The sequence below is a fragment of the Galeopterus variegatus genome, unplaced genomic scaffold (assembly GCF_000696425.1).
Source record: "Galeopterus variegatus unplaced genomic scaffold, G_variegatus-3.0.2 Scaffold18, whole genome shotgun sequence".
NCBI classification, from domain to species: Eukaryota; Metazoa; Chordata; class Mammalia; order Dermoptera; family Cynocephalidae; genus Galeopterus; species Galeopterus variegatus.
In genome coordinates, this window is record NW_007726129.1 from 357,489 (window position 1) to 384,702 (window position 27,214).

The 27,214-nt window shown below is 44.3% G+C and overlaps 1 protein-coding gene across 1 annotated transcript in view; it reads right to left on the reverse strand.

The window, feature by feature from the left end:
* The window catches only part of CDH1 (cadherin 1, type 1, E-cadherin (epithelial)), a 74,583-nt gene that overhangs the window by 17,083 nt on the left and 30,286 nt on the right, over positions 1-27,214 (reverse strand). Inside the window, exons 3-8 of the mRNA XM_008567057.1 lie at positions 7,943-8,166; positions 3,837-3,980; positions 3,556-3,711; positions 2,710-2,854; positions 829-1,004; positions 423-551 (exon numbers count right to left, since the gene is read on the reverse strand). Of these exons, the coding sequence (XP_008565279.1) occupies positions 423-551; positions 829-1,004; positions 2,710-2,854; positions 3,556-3,711; positions 3,837-3,980; positions 7,943-8,166 (974 nt within the window). The remainder of the gene's footprint in view (positions 1-422; positions 552-828; positions 1,005-2,709; positions 2,855-3,555; positions 3,712-3,836; positions 3,981-7,942; positions 8,167-27,214) is intronic.

Genomic DNA, 27,214 nt, shown 5'->3' on the forward strand with positions numbered 1-27,214 from the left:
CTTCTCCATGAATGCATTTCAAAGACTTGGCATTCAATAATTCATATAAGTTGCCTAACGTCTTCCTAGCAAGACTATAAGCTCCAAGAGAATAGAATCTTTTGCCTGCTTTGTTTGTGGTTATATCTCTAGGAACTAGCACAGTGCCTAGTATAAACTCAGAAGATATTTGTTTAATGAATAAATGAAACCAGTAAGATTGGGTACAGAGTTGGATAATATTAGGACATGGATTCAGTAGATGCTTTTTGCAACTTTACAATCCCATGTTAATTGCTGCCCCAACATGCTTGCTTCTAAGTTTAACATTCACTAGTCTAGGGAGAGTTTTCAGAGAGTTCACCCACGAGTAGTTCTGAAACTTAGCTCATGAACAATAAAAGACCTTTCTTTGGAAACTATCTAAGGAGTTACAGAATTACCGTGGTGGGATTGAAGATGGGAGGGTTATCGTTGACATCCGTGACCGTGATCATGGCTGTTGCTGTTGTGCTTAAGCCTTCACCTTGAAGGTCAGCAGCTTGAACCACCAGGGTATATGTGGGATAACTCTGCAAATAGATCAAACACACCCAAGTCAGGGCCAAGACCAACAGCCACCGCAGGCCCACCTCGCCCACCACATAGAACCAGAATGTATTATCATCTGCTTAAATGCCAGCCTGCCTGTATTCTAGGCACAGAATCTCTGGGCAGGTGTCTGGATGCAAAGTTCAGACCATCACCACCCTAACTGACAACTGGCCTCAGCAGACTTTTGCATTGTCCATGGGATTTAACTAATATAAATTGGTCTTCAACACCCTCTGGGTACTCCTGACCCCTGACCTCTCGGTCCAGCCCAGTGGTGACCACACTGATGACTCCGGTGTCCCGGTTGATGGTGAACATGTTGTTGTAAGGCAGCGTTGGCTCTTGGCTAAGGATGGTGTAAGCGATGGCAGCATTATAGGTGTTCACATCGTCGTCCGCGTCAGTGGCTGTGACCTGCATCACGGAGGTTCCTGGAAGAATCAAAGGAGGAGGATTTAGTCAGCCTGCACTTTGGGATCTGATTAATACTGTTCATCCCAAATCTGTCCTGAGTGATAAAGAAGGGGGCCTGGGGATGGTACCATGTCATGGTTCTCCCATTCTCTAATTTCTAAAATTCTTACCAAAGTGCTAGGGGAGGAAGAAAGCATTACACCAGATAAGCTGTGCTCAGAGAATTCCACTTTTCCAACACACATGTGGGGGGAGGGGGGTAGAGGAAAGGAGGAGTATAAGGAATAAATAACGTTAAACTAAAACATTTTGCTGTCTCTCTTATACTGAGTGAAAAGTGTGTAAAATAAGAAAAATTCCAGAATTTTCCTCAATTGGCTTCTCAGCCACAGCTTCACTGAAAAGAATGGTCACTTGAGATCATTGCCTTCATGGTGTAAGAACATACTTATAACACACGTGACTGACAAAGGACTAGTATCCAGAATAACTAAATGAGAATCAATTATGAAAAATATAAGTAGCCCAATGGGGGAAAAAAGGGCAAAAGACTTGAATATATAAGTCATAAAGAAGAAACTCAAATGGCCAAACAACATGTAAGAAGCTTAGCCCATTAGTCGTCATGGAAATGTAATTTTAAATTGCACTGAGATGCAACTACACACTCAACAGATTGGTAAAAGCTAAGAAGTCTAATAATATTACTGGTGGGAGTAAAAATTAGTTCACTACCTTGGAAAAGTTTGTTACCACTTAGTAAAGATGAACATATGCATATCCAACAAATGAGTGATCCACTCTTGTGGATATATACCTTAGAGAAATTCTTGCCTACTTACAACAGGAGACACATTTAAGAAATGTTCTGAGAGCACTATTTCGAATGGCAAAAGGCTGAAATAACCCCAATTTTCATCAACAATGGAATGGATAAATTGTTTTACATAAATATTAAAATACAAGGGAATACTATGCAGCAATGAAAATGAATGTTCTGCTGCTGTGGGCGGTCACACGCAAGAACCATAGGCACATAAAGTTGAATGAAAGAAGTGAGTCACAGAAATATACGTATAGTGTGATTCTGTGTACACAAAGCTTGAAAACAGGCAAAACTAACAAGTTATTATCTAGGGGTAAATACATACATGGTAAAAGATAAAGTAAAGCAAGGGAATGATTACCACAAAAGTCAGGGCAATGGTTTCCTAAGAGGAGAGAAAAAATGTGACCAGGGAGGGCTTATAGGGGTTCAAGACATGGGCAAGGATGTGTTTCTTAATCAGAAAGGTTGTTCTTAAACTGTTCTCATTTTATACATGTTTCTGTAGGTAGGATGTTACACACACACACACACACACACACACACACACACACACACACACACAACAGGCTTCCAAAGAAGTTCTGTCCATATGAAGGGATCAACCTCAGTGACCTGACCCCAACTCTAGCCCAAACACTTTAGGGTCCAAAGAATCTAAAGTCTTTCTGGGTAGGTCCGGGTCCATGGCTCACTTGGGAGAGTGTGGTGCTGATAACACCAAGGCCACGGGTTCGGATCCCTATATAGGGATGGCCGGTTAGCTCACTTGGGAGAGCATGGTGCTGACAACACCAAGTCAAGGGTTAAGATCCCCTTACCAGTAATCTTTTGGAAAAAAAAAAAAAAAAAAAGTCTTTCTGGGTATTCAGCTCCCCATTACTGGATGGACATACCTGGAAGAGCACCTTCCATGACAAACCCCTGAAAGACCTCCTGGGTGAACTCAGGCTTGTTGTCATTCTGATCTGTCACCGCGATCACAATTTCCATTGGGTCCTCGATTGCATTCCCATTTGATGACACAGCATGAGAGAAGAGCTAAAAGAGCCAAATGAAGGTTATGAAGAAGAGGTGGGAGCAGCAGTCTGGCTAGAGCAGGCTGGGCTCTACCTGGCCTCCACTCCTTCCCAGTCTGAGACCCCTAGCAGGGAACTTTTCTCACACATGTGCTACTGCTTCAATAAGATAGTGAAAAATTAAGACTCATGGGCTGGAGACCAAACCCACCAGATCAGACCTTCAATTTCCCACACGAGGACTGGGACCTCAGGCCTACAGATGAAAACACTGACTTACTCCAAGCAGGAGAAAATTTGCTCTGTCCACTCCATCTAGTGTTTCTCTCAAATCTTTCTGAATTTGCCATCAGTACACTTCCTCCCAGCTTCCCAAAGCTCATGCTGCTCTGAAGTCCCAGAAATTATTTTTGCTCCCCAATTTCATCTTTATCCTCTTCCTTTAGGTCAGGAACTTCCAGCCCCAAGAATAGGTTGACATTTTGTGTTTAAACTTGTGCATAGTGCATGAAGACTCTCCCTTTTTCCCTAACAAGAAAAAACTTAACAACCCTAAACTCTCCCAGGTTCTCCTGTTACTTTTCTTTTATCAACAGGTCAAGAGCTGTTGAGTTAAAGTCCTCACATGTCCACAGCATTTGATCTGGGGATCTAACATGGGTTGACCAAAAAAATCTGGATGGATGTAACCCCATCATCAACAAGCTTCTAAGAGGTACTCACGATGTACTTGGCAATCTGTTCTCTGTCCAGAGGCTCCGTCACCTTCAGCCATCCTGTTTCTCTTTCAATAATAAATACACCAACAGGGGGTGTGTCAGCTCCTTGGCCTGTGATGCTGTAGAAAACCTTGGTTTCTTTGTCCCTGTTGGATTTGATCTGAAGACAAAACGAAAAGAAACAGAACTGGTAAGGAAGTATCCCAACACTGGGTCCTTTCTCTTTCTCTCCTCAGTCCTTCTCTACCAAATTCCTCCCAAGAAATAGAGAATGTCCTTCTCTACCTGAACCAGATTTTTCGGAAATGGGCCCTTTTCATTTTCTGGGCAGCTGATGGGAGGGACAACCCAGTCTCTCTTCCGTCTTCTGAGACCATGGGAGGAGTCAGGAAATGTGAGCACTTCCATGTAGCTTCCAGGGAGAGGGTCCTAAAAGGTAAGGAGATAAGGAATGAAATGGGATCATTCAAGAGAGATACTACAGGTCTAACAGTCCAAACTATCCAGTCAGTGTCCCTGGCCTTCTGAGGGCAATATGTTTTAACTTCATGACACATTCTCATCAATGACAAATTATACATACCCTCCAAGACGAACAGCCAAAATGAAAACCAATGAACCCCTTTGCCTTATAATAAAAACTATGTTCTCTTTTGATTCTTCTTAGTGTCCAGAGTTGAAGTAATTATTATGCATACATGATTATAGGTTTGAGGGTTTTAAAGTTATTTCAAGCCTGAACAATATATGTCATTTGTAATAGCAACATTATATTCCGATAATTTAATCATTAGACTCAGATAATTTAGGTTATTCAACAACTGGACATTCAGGCATTTTCAGGTTCTTTTCTTTTACATTTTTCCTAGGGATATGGGTCCCTAAAGTGATCAGCCAAAACAAGTACATTTTGGGAATTGATACTAAGAACTATTCTGTGATCAATACAAATCTCTTAATCTCATTGTGTTACATTTTATCTACATGGTTTCCATTTGTTCTAACAGAAGCTGTTGGGATGAGAACCAAAAATACTCTTTGAGACTTGTATTGAACAGTTTTCATGGGCAATGAAGATAATTTAATGCACATGCAGGGAAATAAGAGAATTAAAGATGGAAGGAAAATATCTTCCAAATTATTTAAGTGTTTTAAAGTGATTAATGGTAACATAGAAGTTTCCAGAAGAAAATCTCATCTCCCACCTTCCACATAAAAATACTCACTCATAGTCATTGTTTGACTCAAGCCCTATCTCCTGGCCTTTTTCAGATTCAAGATGCACACGATAGTTACGAGATGTGACCAGGTATCATCATGGAACCCTTCCCCAGTCCTGCATACTGGCCACACGCACATGCACCCACACACACACAGCCGCACACCGCAGCCCTCATGTCCTTGAGTCTGTCTCCTAGAGAGACAGCCCAACCTGGGCCAAGGACAGGCTCTGGAGCTAGGCTGCCTGGCTTTGAATGCTCACAATGGCATCTCCTTGTCCAGAACAGATTACCTAACTTCTTTGTACTGCAGTTTTCTAATGTCTAAAATGGGGATAACCTTAGTACCTGCCTCACAGAGTTCTTGGAAGGATTAAATGAGGTACGAGTATTGCATATAAAGCACTTAGAAGAGTGCCTGAAACATAATAAGTACTCAATAAATGATGATGGTGAAGATGATGGTTGGACTAGTTGGAAAATACTGAGTTACGGTTTTATTGGCATTTAGCCCCAGCATAAGGACAAAGTACTCTAAGCCTTAAAATGGCCATCTTGTCCAACTGTGGTGAGCAAACAGGCATTGATGAAATGCTAACCCATTTGCCATATTGAAAAGGAAGGCAAAGAGCATGGCTTGCTGACATCGTGACTGCAATATTTTCAAAGAATGGTAATAAACTGTGATAGACACTGCGCTGGCAAAACAAAACATTAACATTTGCACATGCTGAAATTAAAGGGAATCATGCCTAAACATTAATGACCATGGAATTTATCTCTCAGAAAAATAAGACCCCAGACTGAGAAACCCACTTAAACAAAATGAAAGAACTAGAAAGTCAGATCTATTCTCATACAAATTAAAAAAGGTAAGACTGCCATCCCTTCTCTTAATACAGTACCACCTGGCTCCACAAGGGTCCCTTGAACTAGAGACAAACCAGAGTCTGCCACCTAACACCCAATATCCATTTTTCCTTCCTTATTAAAAACAAAATAAAATAGGCCGGCCCGTGGCTCACTTGGTAGAGTGCGGTGCTGATAACACCAAGGCCACGGGTTCGGATCCTATATAGGGATGGCCGGTTTGCTCACTAGCTGAGTGTGGTGCTGACAACACCAAGCCAAGGGTTGAGATCCCCTTACCGGTCATCTTTTAAAAAAATAAATAAATAAATAAAAGCATGTTATACAGACTAACTTTTTTGATCCTTACAACCACCCCATGAGACAGGTACTATTATTATCAACATTTTACAGAAGAGGAAACTAAAGCACAGAGACTGACAATCACTTGGTAGAGTGCGGTGCTGATAACACCAAGGCCACGGGTTCGGATCCTATATAGGGATGGCCGGTTTGCTCACTAGCTGAGTGTGGTGCTGACAACACCAAGCCAAGGGTTGAGATCCCCTTACCGGTCATTTTAAAAAAACAAACAAACAAACAAACAAAAAAACAAAATAAAATATCTCTCTCTAATATAGATCTCAGTTTTGTACCCAGCAATGTACCCAACTGTACTTCTTATACTACGCTTGCAGCTAGCTGTGACCATGAGGCAAAGTACTGGCCAATGAGATACGAGTACAAGTGTTGCTTAAGAACTCCACAAATGCTTCTTAAAAGGCAGGCAGACAACTAAGCAATACATTTTTGTGCTTCTTCCCTTTCTCCTTATCACCTAAAATAAAGATGTGATGACTGGAGCTCCAGCAGCTGTCTTAGATCATGAGGTATCCTTGAGGATGGAAGCCAAGTGCTAAGGATGGCAGAGGAGAGAGGAAAAGAGAAACCTAGGCTCCTGATGACTGTGGAGTCTCCATACTAGGCACAACTTACCTCTGGACTTCCTTAACTTGAAAGAGTATTTTGTATAAACCACTGTAATTTGGGCTTTTATATAATATGTACCTGAACCCAATCCTGATACAGCAGACATGAAGGAAGAAGCAAAGTTGGCAGAGGTGGGAAGGAAAAATTGAAGAACCAAGCTCAAAACTCTTGGTCCTAAAAGGCTTCCATGCACAGCTGCCCAGAAGGAACTCACTATGCTGAACTCAAATTCACATGAATGACAGAGTCAGTTGGAGACCTGAGTCAGGGAGCTAAGTTTATGCAGTTCTAGTAAGTTTCTATTTTTCTGGTCTGTCTAATTATACCAGGGAGGAAAATTAGATCTATCAAGAAGACTATTAAGTTCCAAGAATCTCAAGAGTCATGGGGGAGAAAAGCAGGAGCCAATTTTAAAGGTCTTGGCACTTACAGCACATACCATACTTCCAAGACAGTAAGCAGGATACAAGTAGAATATCCCTCCAGAGAGACATTTTGGTAGGAAGTGCCATGGGAGCAATGTAGAAACTGGCAAAGGCATTTGGTTTTAGATAACAACTCACAGAAACATTCCTGCCAAGAACCTAGGCAGACATCCTTCCATTCACAGCCAATCCACCTATCTGCTCATTCAATACTTGCTAGGCTCCTGGTATGTACCAGACCTAGTGTCTGGCACTGCAAATACAGTGGGGAAGGATCTTGTGGAGGTTACAGCTCAGTGGGGCAAAAGCTTCTACTGGTAACATGAAGAGCAAAATGATCAGAGAATTGACCTCTCATTCATTCTTCCTCTGGGAAGGGAGTGATAGGAACAGCTAACAATTACAGAGCACTTACTACATGCCTAGCACATTGCTAGCATTTCACATGTATTCATTCCTCACTATTACCTCCATTTTACAGATGAGGGATTTCAAGCACAGACAGGTTAAGTAACTCCTCCTAGATCACTCAGGTAAATGGCAGGGCTGGGGTTAATCCTTGTCCATGCCTTTCCCACTATTCTATACTACCTGATCCCAACAAGCCAAAAAACCCAGCAAGAATCAGTTTAGTTAGACCAAGAGTCTTCAAATGGGGCTGACCTGGCCCCCCAGGGGGTACTGGCAGTGTCTGGAGATATTTTTAGTTGTCACAACTGGCAGAGGTGCTACTGGCATCTCTTGGGTTAATGTCAGGGAGGCTGCTTAACATCCTATAGTACAGAGTACAATCCCCACAACTAAAACTATCCAGCCCGAAATGTCAGTGGTGCCAAGGCTAACAAACCTGGATTAGACAGCAGATAAAACAATAAATAGTGGACTTCTAAGAAATGCTCCAACGTACATGATGGTGGTGGTGGCTGCGGTGGTGCCCCACTGCCTCCAATGTAACTTTGGTGGAAAGCTTTCTGTGGGTGGAGTCCCAGGCGTGGACAAGAAAACTGGTCTCTGGATTATGAAGCTGTAGAGGCCGTCTGACTGTAACCACACCGTCTGTGCCCACTTTGAATCGGGAGTCATCAGAAAAATAGACTGTTCTTGGACGACCAGTGCATCCTTCAAAAGTCACTGCAGGGCAGAAATCACAGCAATTAGGAAATTGGGCAGATCCAAGGTGAGAACATTTCTTCCCCAAAGGGTGAATGAACTTGGTTGACCCACCAAAAGCCCAACCCACACAAAACAAGCACAAGCAAAATAAATCATAATCTGGGACAGAACAACAAAGCTAGGAAAGCAGTCAATATCATCATTATGTTCTTGACAATTACAGGGTGACTGTTCATTGTGCTCTCATTTTTTCCTCCTCTACTTGTCAAGTGAAAACAGATTCTTGTCTAGAAAATAACTTCTCTTTTTCAGTAATGACAAAAAAAGGGCCCTTCCTTCAGATGCCTCTTAGACCACACTAAAATAACTCAGGATATCTACTATGTCCAAAAGATGGAAGCCAAGGGGCTGGCCCGGTGGCGCACTGGATAAGTGCGCCGCTTGGGAAGCACGGTGGCGCTCCCGCCCGCGGGTTCGGATCCCACATACAGACCGGTTCCCGCTCACTGGCTGAGCGAGGTGCGGGAGCAACCCCGAGGGTTGCGGTCCCATTGCCGGTCCCCGGTCCAGTGCGGGGGCGACACTGAGGGTTGCGATCCATTGCTGGACACGGAAAAAAGACAAAAGACAAAAAAAAACAAAAGATGGAAGCCAAGGTACAGTGAGATGCTGTGGATAGTCTATATTTAAATAAACAGTTTACATTTAAACAAACAGTGGCAGATAATTAGAAAGAGCTGGCATGGCATAGTGGTTAAGAGCAGACTATGGACCAAACTCCTGGATTCAAGTCCCAGCTCTGCTATTTATTAGCTCTGTGACTTTGGACAAGTTATTTAATCTCTTTGTGCCTCAGCCTACCCATGTATAGAATGACGGTGATAATAATTACCTAATAGGGTTATTTTGAGGTATGTACAATAGTGCTTAGTACATAATAAATACTATATTAAAGTTTGTTAAATAAAAATTTAAGAGGTTGTCCAGTTAGCTCAGTTGGGTGGAGTGTGATGTTATAACACCAAGGCCAAGCATTCAGCTCCCTGTACTGGCCAGCTGCCCTAAAAATTAAAAAATAAAAAATATGTAAAAATTTAAAAACACAGCCTGGCTAGTTAGCTCACTTGGTTAGAGTGCGATGTTGATAACACCAAGGTCAAGCATTCGGGTTCTCATACTGGCCAGTCGCAAAAAAAATTAAAAAATTAAAAAATTAAAAAATTAAAAAACCCACAAATGTAGCTGATCATTGGTTGATCATTAATTCGGTCCCCATGAATACTCTACACAAGACACTGTTAATAGTCAGTATTCACTGAGTGCTGATTTTATGCTTATTTTCTGAGGCAAAGAGGAGAAACTGATCTCTGTCATTTGGGGGAGATAACGAAGATTTCATAGAAAAAAGTGTGATCCTGATCATATAGGGTGGAAAGACAAATGCAAAAGACAGAGAAGGACTACTTGAGTGGAGAAATGTTATGACCAATGGCAAACATACTTACAGCTTTATAGCTATTTAAAGTATTAAAACTTGCAAAAGTATTAATGATACAAGAGTGACAGAGAGGGAAAGAAGGGAATTTGGAGAAGGTGTAACATATATTGGATGCGGACTGCAGGCCTTTCTGAAGTGGAGGTATCTGAGCTGGGACCTGAAGGAGACAGCCCTGCAGAAACCTGGCTCAGGGAGAAATGGTCAACAAGATGATTCATTCTAGGAAACTCTCAATGAGGCCTGTTTTCTACCCTTTTAAATAATCGCCCCTCATCCCGCCCGTGGAATTTCTATTTCATACAAGTGCTCTTTTAGAAACACTCCTGCTGTTATGCCTACTTTACAAGGCTCGACACCTCAACATTTCATGAAAATCAGGTTTCTGCCAGAAAGCCCCAAACCCATCCGGGATGCCGGAGCTGCAGTTTTCATTTCTTCCACCAGGGGCCACCCTTGCAAACATTTCTGAGGCCAACAGCCTTGCCCTTGCCAGAGAAAATAGGGCCATGTTTGGGGGTGAGAGCATTGGTACCACCTACTATCTCCATTTTGAGGATGAAACTGAGGCTCAGAGAGGTTAAGAAATTTGCCTAACATCTGGTAACCAGGAAGTGGTAGAGCTGGGACAGGCCCTTAATGGAGTTAACCTCATCTCATGAGTGGTTCTTCCTCTCTCTGGAGAGACCCTATGAAGGCCTTGGCTATTTTTAAAGGAGTATTCTACCTCCAAACTAGGATTGCCAAAGATGGTAGAAATCTGAGGCCTACCAGTGCCCTCTAGGCTGGGTCTACAGCTCACTTCCCCAACTGCAGCTGCAGTAAGTGATGGGAAGACGAAGACAAGAAAAAAGGGCTGGTCTCAGAATGTGCAACTGAATTATAAGCCCAGATTCTGCCATGTTCTTGATGGGTGGTCCTAAGCATATTGCTTAACCTCTCTGGGCCTCTATTTTTTTCCATTGTAATATGAAAGCCAACTTGAGAATTTCCTAGAATGAACTGTCTTGTCCACAGTTCCTCCTTCAGCCAGGTTTCTGTGAGGCTGGCTCCTTCGGGTTCCAGCTCAGATGTCTCCACCTCAGAAAGGCCTGCTGTCCTAACCTCTTCAGGGTTTTGTGAAGATTAACCGAGACAGTAAATGTGATCACATTTTGTAAGCCAGAGCAATGCAAGTGGAAGAGATGATGATTATTTCTGTGCATTTGGGTAGACAAGCTAGAAGGCAAGTATTTGCTAAATGAACAAATGAGACATAAAATGACAACAGAAGAAGAAAGGCCAAGGCCTTAAAAGATGGGCAGATACGCTTTATGTCTCAAACAGGAATTTCTTTTCCAACTAGCAAAAACAAGATGCTTTTCAAAGAACTCTCCTCCACCCCCAGCAGAAGTAATGGGGTGACTGGGCTGTGTTCGGGGTTTGCCATGTAAGCAGGAACAACAGCTGCCCTGAATTCCTTTCCCAGCCTGTGCAGATTGGGCAGTGAACATTGAGACAAGCATGACTGGACTTGCCAGGGGTGGTGGCCTAAAAATATGAAAATGGCTCTGAAATAACTTGATGCAAGGCACTGAACCTGCTTGGGGCCACTCTTCTTAACAGTGGCCAAGTCCCACCCATTGAGAAGTGGCAGAATAAGTCTGACAGGGAACCCCAACCTGAATTTCCAGGTGCTCATTAAGACCCATTATCTTTCCGTGCAACCTGATCCTCCAGGCTGATAAATCGGAGATTACAAGAAAGACCAAGGGGATCTCCAGCTCCAGGAAGGCTCTGGGATGCTCCCTTTAGCCCTGGCAAGGCCTGGACTCTCTCCGGGACACAGAGAACTCTACTGCCAGCAGGTGAGAAGAAACAAGAATGGCAAGATGTTGGACCTACAAGGGCCAGTACATGGAGGTTGGCTATATTTCAACATTTCCATAATAAAAAGTTACAAAAATAAAGCCAGCAAGTGACTAGGTATTCTTTAACCTAGCATGCCCACGTTTCCTAAATTATTTGGTCACTGGTCTAGAAACCAAATCCCAATCACAAGAACCAAAATCCCACTGGCCAAATCTAAATGGGAAAATCTTTTCACTGCAATGTTTTTCCCCACACAATAATATCATCATCATCATCACCATCATCACCATTAAAAACAACAGGCTCAACTAATAGATTCACTTACTTTTGTCAGCTGTCCACTATTTCATTATTATTATTATTTATTTAATTGATTGATTAAACAATGACCGGTAAGGGGATCTTAACCCTTGACTTGGTGTTGTCAGCACCATGCTCTCCCAAGTGAGCCAACCGGCCATCCCTATATAGGGATCCAAACCTGTGGCCTTGGTGTTATCAGCACCACACTCTCTCAAGTGAGCCACAGGCCGGCCCTTTTATTAATATCTTAAACATGTGTAGAACATTGACTCATGTGCCGGGCTCTATGCTAAAGACTTTACAAATACTCCTTTAGTGGTTGGCCATTAAGGACTTTACAAATATTAACTCATATGATCCTAGAACTCTATGAGGTTGGTGTTCTTAGTGTCCCCTTTTTACAGATGGGTAAACTGAGGCAGCTAGTAAGGGGCAGATCGGGATTTGAACCCAGGTAGTCTGAGAGTTCATGCTCTTAACTATGCTTTGTGCCTATCTCTACAAGCCAGGTCCTTGCACCATGCTCTTTGTGTCCAATTTTCCGATTTAATCCCTGCCCACACCCTTTGGGTAGGCATCGTTATCCTCATTTTCTTTTCCCTAAATTACACACTGGTGGTTAGAGGGGCTGGGCTGTCTCACCCCAAAGTGACAGCTCTTCCCCGCTGTTCCTCATATGCAAAATGGGGATATGCTTAAGAAGGAATACTTGTTAAGAAAAAAAACAAAACTAACAACAGCAAGAAGACATTCCAGAACAGCATGAAATTCTATACACTAGGAGAATAATGGTAATTGGTGTAGAGGTACGGAAAAGATTGAAAGAAGTGGGGTTGGGATAGAGGTAGGAGGCAGTTTAATTAAAAAAAAAAAAAAAAGCAAATACTTTTTCCTTATACATCTTTGTTTATTACCTGTTATAATCAGCATGAACTATTCTTCTTAAATGACAAAAACTAGTAGGAATGACTTTTTAAAAGTGTCTTGAACACACTGTGGCTCTTGCATGTTGCTATTCATCCTACAGTACCCCATTTTCTAGCCTGTTTGGCACAAGTAGTAGCTTTCAACAGAAGATACTGGAAGAGATGCCTGAAGTTCAAATACAAATTAAACCCAAGTCCATGAAAAGCTTTTGTTCCTGCTCTGCAACATTCCTTGCTTGGAATTGCCATTGTGCCATTGACCAGTTCTACTTTAAGGGTCCCATTTCTTCTCCCACCCCCACTCAGCCCCATAACTGGAATGTGAGTAGGTAGGAACAAGACAGTCTCAAGGGCCTGCTATCAAAGGCAGCTCACCGTAGTTGAGTTATCTAGTAACCAGCAGGATAACCCAGTCTCTTAGAAGCAACTACTTACTTGAAAGTAGTGTTTTGCCCACAGCACACACAAAGGGGTGCTTCATGGATTGTCTGCCTCTCATCAAAGCACATTCCCCACAGCTAACACTAAAGAACACAGCGTTTAGTTTATTTCAAGGACCTTTGGAACTGGAGCACTCAGCTTCAGAGTTGAACGTTACACATACAAACTCGAGGACAAGATCAGAGAACCTTATGAGGCTCTTGGGGGCCGCATTGCCACTATGTACCCCCAAACGAAGGTATTCAGTTTCTAACTTAAATACTTAAAAATAAAAGACAAGAAGTTTGACCTGATGGATAAAAGGAATCCTGGGGCAACAACCTCATTTAGCCAGGCAGGAGTTTTTCTTTTTGCCAGTTAGGAGCAGTGTTCCTAACTCCAACCACAAAGCCTTAAGTCTCCATAGACACCACTGCCTATAAAATTTCATTCTAGGTTGACCATTTCCTTAGACAGCCCTGGGTAAATCTGGCATGTCTTCCTTTGGTGGGTGTCCATGAAATTAGAAAACATTACAGGCTTATTGAGCACCTGTGCTCAGTAGAAAATGTAATTTTATGTTTAAAAAATGGGACAGAAAGGTCATCAGGCCTCCAGTTTGTCCACATTTGGAGTATACTGAAGAGGAGATTTGAGACTGACCATCTCTTCAACCCTGATCAATCTCTAGTTGCACGTGTCCATTTGCTCCTGAGAACGATGAGCAATAAAAATAATCTAATATCCTCACTGGATATGACAGCCCCGTGAGGTAGGACGTTAGCATCCCTCATTTACAAATGAGGAAAGTGAGACCCAGAGAGGTGAAGGTACTTAGCCAAGTCACACAGCTATGAACTGACAGAGGCTGTGGTCGGACATCAAATCAGGATTTCACCACCATGACTTAACCACAGGCAGCCTGTCCCTTAGCACTGATGAGCCATCTGCGAGACCTGGCTAGCTGGACGGATACTGGGAATTTAGTTCTCACAAAAGAATGGGGCAGTTGGAGAGTAACTAGAATGAGAATAATAGCTAAAGCATTATTTATACACACTCAGTCTGTCTCTCTCTTCAGATGAGCACTGAACCTTGGAAATCCAGTTCCAGGCCTCAGAAAAACTTGAGGATATTCAGACAGCTGCCCAAAGGAGGAAGTTTTAAACATCAGAGTCAAGAATGTTCTGCTTTATGTCACCACTTTGCATAAGAATTCCTCTAATTGGCCAGCTTTAACCCTGAACATTTTTCTGGGGAAGATAAGCAGTTTGGAACATCACACTGCACAAACATGACTCCCAGCGTGTGCTCACAGCGCCCGTGTGATGTGATCCCGGGTCAGCGGCTGAGGCATCTGCACCCTTGCTGACAGGTGGCTCCCATGGCATCCCAGGGACGGAAGTTTATTTGCATGAAGCTTATCAAGGTCTTTCTCTCAACCTCCCCAAGACATCCTTGCCCTGAACAAATTATAAATGGCCTCTGTCTTCACTGACCTACACCCTGAAAACAGATGTCAATAATGAACAGAGACGGACAGGCCACAAGGAGAAAGTCTGCTTCACTCCTGTTTCCATCAGAATAGATGGCGGTGGGGAGCAGAGCAGAGAGAGAGAAAACATTGAGGTGAAAGATTAGGAAAAATTAGACTGGGCCTTTTTACCCTTTACTTCCAGAAGGGAAGTAAAGAAGGATGAGGGGGCGACCCATCACCCTTGACTTTTCTCCCTTTGTTTTAAGGTCACTCTGGCAGTGTCTATTTGCTTCCCAACCGTGCTTCTGCTTGGCTAGTGCTGCTTTCTTTCTCTGACAGCAGACACCATGGATGTTGATCAGAAGCAGCCTGGTGAAAAAAGTTATAAATTTAGGCTTCTAATCCCAGCCTTGCTTCTTAGGTGCCTGCTGTAGGGTAAGTTATGTTAACCTCCTGGGAGCATCAGTTTCCCCATTCTGTACAAAGGAGACATTCCCACCTCCTTGCTTCAAGGATTCTTTCTTCAACCAACATTTATGGAGCCCCTACTCTTTGCCAGGCATCTTTCTGAGAACTGGGAAATGCAACAGTGAACAAGGTCCCTTCCCACATGGAGCTTACATTCCAGTGGAGAAAAGATAATTAACAGCTAAATTAATAAGTGTTATGAATGAAATGTGTAATAGAGAAATATAAGAAGGTAAGGGGTTTCCAAGGGCTTTATGCTGTGGACTGGGGTGGAGGGGACAATTTAATAAAGGGCACTAGGGAAGGGCTCAAAACAGAGCACTGGAGGAGGCTGCCCAGTTTCTGGCTGCATGATAAAGTGAGGGACAGAGCCACGTGGCAGCGTGAGGGGAACCGCTGCAAGGTTTAATCAAGTACTGCACACCTACTGCATGCAGGGTCCTGTGCTAGCTGTGATCAGAACAGACAATGACCATGCCTGCCTGGGGCGACACTCTAGTGGAATTAAAGCAATGTCAGCTCGAGGGTTCTACACAGGCCTATGAGCAGTGTTACCTCCCTCGTCTACAAGGGTTGGGGGTGCCTCCCCATTCCTTGCCCTTCTTGACCACAAGACTAGAGAAGAGCTCAGTTTTAGATCATTTTCCTTTCCAGGCCTCTACTGGACAGGACAAGAACACCCAGTACCCACTGCTAAGAACCTCACTCAGTTTAATATCAGTATTACTGCCTGGATGGGAGACTCTGGTGGGTTGGCTGGAGAAGCTGGGGCTGCTTCTCTGCTCAAGTCAAGACTGACTGCTTGGTTTCAGTTTTCCAGAATGGCCACTAAGTGGCAAGGAATCTCATCTCAACTCATTTTAAAGGGGGAAGAGGAGGCGCTAATTGAACTTCACTCTAACAGGGAGTTGGAAGCAACATCTGGCCTCCTGCAGAAGGTGGAGCAGGACTTTTCTTCCCTGCTATAGGGAGGAAAACTTCTTTAGTTTCCTCAAAAAGAATAAGGAAAATAGGGAGGCCCTCTGGCTTCCATATGAAATTGGAGGAGCTTTACTGTCCCAGCTTCAGGTTGCATGCTAAACACACAGACACACCACCCTGCCTGCAGAAATACAGAGGCTCTAACTGATCATTCCCATGGGCTGCAACCCAGGAAACATTCCTGTGGCCAGGTTGGGCAACTCCAGGAACTGTTTGCTTATTGATTAGAAAGAAAAGGCTCCCGCTCTCACCACAGTCTCTGCCCACTTTTCCTTTCTATTGGATTCCCTGAGGCCAGGGAGAGCACCACGTTCTAAATCCAAATCAGCGGAATCCCTCCTCCCCAGCCTCCTGCAGGCCGCTGGCAGGGGGGCACAGCTGACAGGCCTGGGAAGTGGGAGACTGGGTCTTGGGCCCTAATGTGATGGGAAATAAAGCATCGACAAAAATACCTCCTAACATCATTTCCATTCAGGGTCTAACATGTGCTGCCCACAGACTCTCCTGGGGTGCTTTTTAAAAACACCCAGGCCACGGCCCTGCCCCAGACTAACTGAATCCAGATGTCTAGGGCTGGGGCAGTAGCAGCTAAGGGGTGAGGGATTTCTTTTGGGGGTGACAAAAATGTCATAAAATGGATTGTGGTGATGGTTGAACAACTCTGTGAATATAATGAAAGCTACTAAATTCTATATTTTAAATGGGTATAATGATAATCTGTGAATTATGTCTTGATAAAGCTATTTAAAAAAAAAAAAAAGACAAGCCAAAAGCACAAAATACTCATGATCCCATCCACCCAGAGAAACTGCTCTGTCCTTCAGATCCTTTCCTAATTCACTCACTCCTCCATCCTGTATCCCTTTTACATCCTGTTTCTCTAAAATTAGGGTCTGGACAGTACTATAGGTAAAAAGATTTTAAAACCCTTCCTTTCTAACTTTCTTCTTTTTTTACATTTATCCATAAAAAAAAAAAAGCAACCCATAAAGTTATTAGGATGGATAAAATACGGTATGGCTACTCAACAATAAAAAGGAACAAAATACTGATAAATGCAATAGCATAGATGAACATTAAGAGCATTATACTAAGTGAAGGAAGCCATTCACAAAAGACTACATATTCCATTTATATGAAAATTCTAGAAAACTAGAGACAGAAAGCAGATCAATGGTTGCCTGGAGCTTGGGGTGGGCACGGGCTTGACTTCCACTAGGCCCCAGGGAACCTGGGAAGTCATGGGGGTATTCTAAAACTGGATTGTGGTGATGGCTGAACAGCTATGTACAATTATAAAAATTATCTACTGTACACTTACAGTAGGTAAATTATATGATATGTACGTTACATCTCAATGAACCAGTAAAAAATATAATTAGGGTCTCTTTCGAGGAGGACCCCATGGTTCAAAGTCCCATGGTTCCAAAAAGACACATACATGTACCCAATAATGCCAAAGTTAAGAAAAAGAGGAGAGGGAAAAGAGATGCCATAAATAATTCTTAATTAACAATAAACCAAAAAAAGAGTGAATATTCCATATAATGACAGTCACTGTGTGTGGGCACTGTGCTGAGCTCTTCACAGTGACTCCTATTCTGCTATGAAGCAGGTGGGGTTTTTAATTCACTTGATGCTGATGAGCAACTGAGGCCCAGAAAGGTCTAAGTCATTTGCTTAAGGTCACAGAGCCAGTCAGTAAATAAGATTCACACCCAGAACTAGCCAACACCAAAGCTCTGTTCCTGCCATGAGGCTCCAGGAATAGTCGAGAGCAACGTGGGATGGACAGGTAAAAGTCCATGCTGGGAGGTAGACTGCTAAAACCACACACTGACTCTCTTCTAAAAAACACAGCAGAGGGGCCGGCCCGTGGCTCACTCGGGAGAGTGCGGTGCTGATAACACCAAGGCCACGGGGTCAGATCCTTTAAAAAAAAAAAAAAACACAGCAGAGGGGCCGGCCCGTGGCTCACTCGGGAGAGGGCGGGGCTGATAACACCAAGGCCACGGGGTCAGATCCTTTAAAAAAAAAAAAAAACACAGCAGAGGGGCCGGCCCGTGGCTCACTCGGGAGAGGGCGGGGCTGATAACACCAAGGCCACGGGGTCAGATCCTTTAAAAAAAAAAAAAAACACAGCAGAGGGGCCGGCCCGTGGCTCACTCGGGAGAGGGCGGGGCTGATAACACCAAGGCCACGGGGTCAGATCCTTTAAAAAAAAAAAAAAAAAAAAAAAACACAGCAGAGACAGAAATATGCAGTAATCTATGGGTACATTTCCCAAGCGCTGGCCGACACAGAAATGTACCAGCACTGGCTGTGAAAACACAGAAAAGCTGTCATGGACTTCGGCATCTTTGAATCATTCAATAACTCAAGAACAAGATCTGGAAACATCTTCTACAAAGAATGAATATGCGCTACTTCCAAATGTGGGTTGTGCTGGACAAGCTTGGACCTTCTGCCTCTGACATTTGGAACAAAATTCCTAAAACAGCCTCAAAGAACAGCTGGAAGGCAAAGTTGCAGAAGTTAGACATTTCCCAGAGTCGGCAGGTCACATGTGTTTGCAGATGACTCCACAACAAGTGCTCGCTTGTCCAATAGAGCTACAAGAGGAGGCTTTTCTTTATTAATGGCTGCTAGCATCATTTTTCAAGAACAAATGAGCATTGTGTGAAAGGCAGTCGCTTCCAAGAGTGTTTGCTAAATCTGCTCTGACTGCCTGTAGAGGTGATTGCTCAGCCCCCATCTGTGCCTTTGCTCAGGCTCCTAGAGATGAGCCCCATGTCCAAAGCAGAATTTTCTCAGACTGGGGTGCTCACTCCAAGAATTACAAGTAGCCCCCCCCTCAGTCCCCCCTACAAAAAAAGAAGAAAAGAAAAGAACACAAAGAAGACCAACCCACAAGTGCTAGAAGCAGACTTTGGTGTATGCCAGGGAGCAGCCATAGGTCACATGGCTAACTCTCAAGATGCTGTGGTATGGTTGCCACCACCACAGGAACTGTGGTACCTGTTCCAGCAGTGGTTCTCAATCTTTTTAGTTTCCTGGTTGTAGCTCTCACAGAGATTCCATGGTCCATTTACCTGGCCTATTCCATGTTATCAGGATTGGAAGCATACACACATGCAAAATGACATCAGTAAAAGGTTATTCACTAAGGCATTGTTTGTAGAAGTAAAACATTGGAGACAACTCAAATATCCATCAGTAGGGGATTAGTTAAATAAATTATGGAATTTCCTTACAATGAAATATCATGTGGCTAGAAAATAAGCTCTTTATCCATTGCTGTGGAATGAACCTCACCTCAAGACATTGTCAGGTGAGAAAAGCAAGGTGCAAAGCAGTTCTTCTTTTATATAATTAAAAAGAGGGGGGATAAGAATATATGTTCATATCTGCTTATATTTGCATACAGAATGTGGAAAGAAACTAATAAAAGAGATTACAGGTATGGGGGGAGGGGCCATTACTGGACCAAAGGGGGGCGGTGTGGGAGTAGAATTTTTCATGGTACACTTTTTAGATTAATTTTTTTCAACCATGTGAACATCCGGCTCATTCATAAAGTTTAAAAAAACTGTAGGGGACCCTATATAAACTGCTTACTATTTATATTTATATGAGAAGAATTTATATTTTTGTGAACACTCAGAGGACTTGAGGAGTAAGTCACAGGCTAGTCAGAAGGCACCTTGTGCCCAACCCCAGGGGACCTTTATCCCCCTGAGCAACATAGGATGCAGGAGACCGTAGGGAGGGGTCCATGTGGGTGGCAGAAAAGAAGGGGGATGATTCACACATGACCAGAGAGGGAAGGGGTGCTGCGAGGTGGGGACTCTGGTCAGCTGGCCCAGGGAGAAGAATGCTACATGCCAAGTCAGGTGACCAGATTCTCTCTAGAGTATGTCCGGCAAGCCCCTTGCACTCTTTCTGCGTTATTTTATCATCTGTAATCACAGAAGCTGAACTGTATCAGCAAAGATGTGGGAGACTCAAAGGCCTTCTGGGACTTTGTGGCAAGTAGGAACCAGCATGACTTTTTTAGAGGACAATTCTGACCATGTTTATAGATTTTACATGCTTAAATCCTTTCTTCCAGCAAAGCCTATTTCTAGGACTTCATCCCACGGACAGACTCAGGTGCACAAGAGCAGATGTACAAGGAGAGTCATTACAGGCTTGGTCACAGTGGCAAAAGATAGAAGTGGCATTGACAGAGGACTGGTTAGATAAATGACGGGCATCTGCTCAATAGAAAATAATGCAGAATAAAAAGAATGAAGCCACTGTTAAAGAATCAAGTAAATCTATATATGATAATATGGGAAGAACTTTTCTTAAAAAATGCAAAAAGCAAAATGGAATAGAGAATAGGCTTAGAATGAATATTTTCGAAAGGACACAAGAAACTAGTTACACCGCTTGTCTCGGGACATGAACTGCTGATGGGAGGAACACTTGCTTTTTATATCCTTTTGTACCATTTAGATTGGTTTGTGTTTGTTTTCCTATCTTCACATAGACAAACATTTTTCTTTTCTTTCTTTTTTTTTTTTTTTAAGATGACCGGTAAGGGGATATTAACCCTCGACTTGGTGTTGTCAGCACCATGCTCAGCCAGTGAGCCAACCGGCCATCCGTATATGGGATCCGAACCTGGGGCCTTGGTGTTATCAGCACCACACTCTCCCGAGTGAGCCACGGGCCGGCCCACATTTTTCTTTTCTTTAATGAGAGGGTCAAACTGAAGGTGGAATGGGCATTTAGCTGACTATAACTTTAACAGGCAACCCGTGGGATGTGGCTTCCAAAACCCCTAATGCAGACTTCAGTTGCATTATCAGAAATAAGGCACTCAGGATATGGGAGCCTGTATGGCCCCGTTCTGTCCGAGTCTATTGTGGTTTGATAAGTACATTCTCAGGGTTGTGATCTAATAATGATCTAAATGATGAATGTTGTTTTTCTTTCCAAGAGTCATGCTTTAAGAGGGACACTGACTCATGGAACTGGTCCAGGGGCAAAGGGCAAAGATGGTAAGCAGACCTCTGTGGAGGGATAGACTGGAAAAGGAAACAGGCTCATCTTCAAGATTTTCAGGGTTGACTCCTTCCAGAAGGGTAGGTCACAACGGCACCAGAGGGTAAGATAAGGGCCAATGGAAAGTACAAGACAACTAGAGAAGAGAAGGAAATGTCTTATTATGCTGAGAGCTGACCCCGAAGAGAACTAGGTAGCCACCACAGATGGCATCACCAGGTGCTGCCTCTGCACAGCGCTGAGGGGCAGTGTGTGAGTCTGGAGTCTACACAGATCTGGTGTGACTTCAGGAAAACAGATTAACCCTTGAATTTCAGTTTCCTCTTCCTAAAATACAGAGAATGGTCCCTGCACATCACAGGGTCATTGGGAAGAGAGCTCTTATGTGGTGAGCCCTCTAAATGTTACTACTGTAATTGTTATATTATAGATGGCCTTTGTGGAACTGGAAACTTCTGCAGCTGCCTTGACGGCCACCCTGCAGGAGAGGCAGGGCCCCAAGGTGGGTGTGCAGGATCTGGCACAAAATCCTCAGGATTTTGGGTGTGGTGGCCCCTTGCCAGTGGGGGGTGCCTGTGGAGCCAGAAAGAAGCTTTGAACTTGAGAAAGTCAATCCTTCCCCACCCTTCCTGATCAAAGTTTTGGTACTACAGGGAACAGCCTCTGCCCACACCAACCACTCCCTTCTCAGGCCACCTGGAAACACCTCTGTGGCCATGAAAGGAAGTTTCCCAGGTTGCTGTTCTGCTTTGCTGACCCCCTCCTTGAGGCCTTAGCAGCCAGTGGACTTGAGCCAAGGCTTGGAACTGTGGATGGGAGTCAAGGAAGGCGTGAGCCCCTGGAATTGTGGGTAAAGATGTGGCACCTATGGAAGCTCCACAGCTCAAAGGGGCCTCGGATCCAGCTTAGAGGCACAGTTAGGGGCAAAATGAGTGTTGGGAGGGAAGTGGAAGAATGAAGGGGAGTCAACTGAAGCCACAATGACTAGTCGTTTCCAGTGCCCCCCCCAACTCAAACCCTCTGACCTGCAGATAAGTAACTCCAACCCTCCTGCTAGCACACTTTGAGTGCTGGGAATAACATACAAAGCGCAGGTGAGGAGGCAGGCAGGATGGTCCAAATGAGGATGAGAGAAGGCCATGGATGCGGCCAAACATCCATCACCGCTTTCCCCACAGACGCAGTTCACCACTTGCTGCCTGGACTGGTGCAGTAACCTCCAGTCCTGGCCCAGGTCACTTCAGCCTCTTCTCCATGGTTACCCCAGTGAGCCCGTTACGACTGCAGTCAGATCATGATGTGCCTCTACTCTGTGCAGAACCTTCCAGAATCTCCCCATCTCTCTTAGAATAAAAGCCCAACTTCCTACAATCAGGCCCCAGCTACTCCTGACTTGGTCACTGACTAGCCTCACCTCTCTCTCTAGCCAAAACACTGGATCATTTGTATCTGCTTTCCCTCTGCTGGAATGCTCTTCCACAGATACCATGTGGCTCCCTCCCCCTTCCAGTAAGGTCACCTTCTTTTTTTTTTTTTTTTTTAAAGATGACCGGTAAGGGGATCTTTACCCTTGACTTGGTGTTGTCAGCACCATGCTCAGCCAGTGAGCGAACCGGCCATCTGTATATGGGATCCGAACCCAGGGCCTTGGTGTTATCAGCACTGCACTCTCCCAAGTGAGCCACGGGCCGGCCCAAGGTCACCTTCTTGAAGGCCCTGATCATTATATTTAAAATGGCACCCCCTGCCTCCAGCCCTCCCTCCTTGTCTTTCTTCCCTGCTTTATTTTTTTCTCTACAGCACTTATCACCTTATTATACTTGTGTATTTCTCACTAAGGAACCTTGGGTCAGCCCCAACAAAAGAGGGGCATGGATGCTCCATGCCAAGAGTGTTGGCCAGGACTGCGCCTCACCCTAACAATTTCATGCCCATGGTTACCTGTAAGTGGCCAAGTAGTAACCCTATGAGAAGCACCATGCAAAATCTCAGTTAACCTCCACAACACTTACCTACTTGGAGGTAAGTACTACATTATCCCCATTTTACAGGTGAATAAACCAAGACTCACTGGGTGAAGCGACTGGCCCATGGTCATACAGCTAGCAAGCAGGCAGAGATGGGAACTGAACTCAGGCCTGCCAGACCCCAAAGCCTTAAGTCACGTTAACCTCCACCTCGCCCTGCCCCTCTAGTCTGGTCTGCATGACATGTCGTCCCACCCTGCTTCTCTCTGCCTTTTCATTTCCTGCACAAAATTACCAAATGGGGGTGGAAGGTTCCAGATGGGAGTAGTTTGTTCTCGACAAGCCACCAGGGTGTCTCATTAAATTCTGAGCTGCAGGTGGAAGGCTAAAGTGCTGACGGGGCAGGCAGTGTTGACATCTGACAAGGCCTATTTAGACAAGGCCCTTGGGGATTTCAACAGCCAGGAACTGGCTCTAAAAGCTGTAAATAAGTTGGCTCAACACCTTGGCTGGTAATGCCTTTCAGGGCCCTGGCAAAACCTGAAAGGCCACCTGGCCATTCCCAAAGGCCTTAATTTGCTTAAATAAGAGCAAAACCTTTGGGTGTGAATTCCCAGAGAACTTCTGGCCTACTGACATAGGGGGGAAAGCCAGGGGGGACAGGACAAGAAAAATCTCTCTTCACCTCAATCAATTGCATGAGAAAACCGAGCACTAACTAAACCCTGGATGTCAGGGCTAATGCTCATTGATGCCAGCTTTAAATACCTTCCCTTCTCATTCTTCATGTGCCATTTCTGCTGACGGGGCAGGAGTTCAGACCAGTCAGACTACAGCTTTCTCTTTTAAACACCCTTTTAAGCCATTAGCTTCGGCTCATCTGGAAAGCCTGCCTCCCTGCCTTTTGATTACACAATACATCAACCTTATCTCGGGTGTCCATTTTCTTCCGCGGGTAGGCAGCTTGGTTTCCCAGAATCCCTTCTGTTTATGGGAAGGCTGCACAGAGGCGGGGGCATACAGACTCCCTGGGCATTTCGGGCTGTTCACTAAAAGCTCAGGAAGGGAGTTCTGTCAACTGGAACAGGAACTATTTCACTAACGATCTTATTTCCCCCCTTGGCCTTTCTTAAAATTGGGACGTAATTAACATAACACAAAACCCACCAATTTAGGGCCAGCCCCTGGCTCACCTGGGAGAGTGTGGTGCTGATAACACCAAGGTCCCGGGTTCGGATCCCGTATAGGGATGGCCAGTTAGCTCACTGGCTGAGCGTGGTGCTGACAACACCAAGTCAAGGGTTAAGATCCCCTTACTGGTCATCTTTTAAAAAAACAAAATAAAACAAAACCCACCAATTTAAAATATACAATTTCAGAGGTTTTTAGTATATTCCCGATGTTACACAACCATCACCACTTTCTAATTCCAGAACACTTCCCTCACCCCAACAAGAAACTCTACCTATATGGCTGGCCAGTTGGCTCAGTTGATTAGAGCACAGCCTTATAATGCTAAGGTCAAGGGTTCGGATCCCCATACCGGCCAGCTGCCTGCCAAATAAAAATGATATGAAAGTCTTAAAAGAAAGAAAGAAAGACAGGGACTTGGGTCCTGACTTTGCCCCAAGTCACTGTGTGAACCTCAGCAGATCACTTGGGCTTTCTGGGCCACTAGTTCCCCATCTGTCTTTAGGGCCACCCCGTGGCTCACTCGGGAGAGTGTTGTGCTCCTAACACCAAGGTCACGGGTTCGGATCCCTGTGTAGGGATGGCCGGTTAGTTCACTTGGGAGAGCGTGGTGCTGACAACACCAAGTCAAGGGTTAAGATCCCCTTACCGGTTATCTTTAAAAAAAAAAAGGAAGAAAGAAAAAGAAACTCTACCTATTATTAGCAGTCAGTCCCAGTTCCTTCTCTTCCCCCCTTCTCCTGGCAACCACTGATATGCTTTCCGTCTCTAGGGGTTTGCCTAGTCTGGATATTTCATATAAATAGAATCATACAATATGTGGTCTTCTGTGTCTGGCATCTTTCACTTAGTGCAGTGTTTTCAAGTTCATTCATGTAGTAGCAGGTATCAGTACTTCATTCCTTTTGATGGCCAAGTAATAGTCCATTGTATGAATATACCACATTTTGTTTACCCTTCTATTTGTTGATTAACATTTGGCTTCTTTCTACTTTTTTTTTTTTTTTGTCTTTTTCCGTGTCCGGCAACGGATCGCAACCCTCAGTGTCGCCCCCGCACCAGACCGGGACCGGCAACGGGATCGCAACCCTCGGCGTTGCCCCTGCGCCTCGCTCAGCCAGCGAGCGGGAACCAGGCTGTATGTGGGATCCAAACCCTCGGCGGGAGCGCCGCCGCGCTTCCCAAGCAGCGCACTAGTGCAGTGCGCCACCGGGCCGGCCCTTCTTTCTACTTTTTGGTTCTTATGAATAATGCTGCTTTGAACCAAATTCATGTACAAGTTTTATTTTGTTTATTTTTTTGTTTTTTAAAAAAGATGACCAGTAAGGGGATCTTAACCCTTGACTTGGTGTTGTCAGCACCACGCTCACCCAGCGAGCCAACCGGCCATCCCTATATGGGATCCGAACCCGGGGCCTTGGTGTTATCAGCACCACACTCTCCCGAGTGAGCCACGGGCCGGCCCCATGTACAAGTTTTTTGGACACATGTCTTCAATTATCTTGGGTATATACCTAAGAATGGAATTGCTGGGTCACACAGTAATCCTATGTTTTACTTTTTGAGGAACTGCCGCATTGTTTTCCACAGCAGCAGCACAATTATACATTCCTACCAGCAGTGTAAGAGTGCTCCAGTTCTTCCACATCCTCGTCAACAATTGTTATTTCTGTTTTGTTTTTAAATGGTTGCCTTCCTAGTGAGTACAAAGTTATCTTATTGTGGTTTTGCTAATCTTAAGGAAACATGTCACCTTTCTTAGAATACCACCACCCCACAAACACTGCTCTGAAGGCAACCTTGGCCAAAGTCTTTGGTGATGGTAATAGCAATAATAATAATAACAGCTAACACTTTCTATAGCACACCATGTGCCAGGCTCATTATATTAGTCATTTAATCTTCACAATAACCATATAAAGTAAGTACTACGATTGTCTCCATTTGACAGATGAGAAAACTGAGGCACTCAGGGGTCAAGTAACCTACCCAAGGTCACGTAACTTATAAGTTATTGGTATGAAACTGGAATTAGAGCCCAGGCAGTCTGGCTCCAGAGCCCATGATGGTTTTTGAGAAACCCTGAAGGTAACAAAGAAGCACAGTCCCCTGGACCTAAATGACACCCTAAAGGAACCCAGGGTAACTCTGGTTTTCTTTCTCTAACCCAGTTCATGATACAAGGCTTATATGCACCAATGTTACACTTGTGACAGGGTAGTAAACATAGGAGGTAGGACTGCATGGTGGCTGTGAGTGCCAACTTTGAAGTCAGACACATCTGGATTGAGGTTTTAGCTCCACCACTAAGACCTAACTGAGGTTAAGTCACTCACCCTCTGTTGGCCTTAGTTTCCTCATCTGTAAGACGGGTCCAATGGCCATCGCTAAATCATAGGACTGTTGTGGGGATTAAATGAGAAAGTGCATGGTGTAAAGGGATGAGCGTGAGCCTGACAAACAAGCCTGTTGGATTTTACACACAGGTTGTTTTGCTCAAAATTGTGCATGATTCAAAATGTGCTATGTTTTCCCTTAAAAGTAGATGGGAAGGATTCCCATTCTTTAAAAGTGGGATGTGAAATGGGGGTTTACTATGTGAAATACCGCAGTGCAGGTTCAAGTCTGATTCAAATTCCCACAATGTCTGTGCACTGCCAGTGGCAAACACTGAACTCCTAATGGGCATCAGGTCTCCTGCTCAGCACTGTAAGCTGTTGTTCATGTTCAAAAAATGTTGATATTAAAAATAGCAAATGTAGGGCCGGCCCGTGGCTCACTCGGGAGAGTGCGGTGCTGATAACACCAAGGCCCCGGGTTCGGTTCCCATATAGGGATGACCGGTTCGCTCACGGGCTGAGCGTGGTGCTGACAACACCAAGTCAAGGGTTAAGATCCCCTTACCGGTCATCTTTAAAAAAAAAAAAAAAAAAAA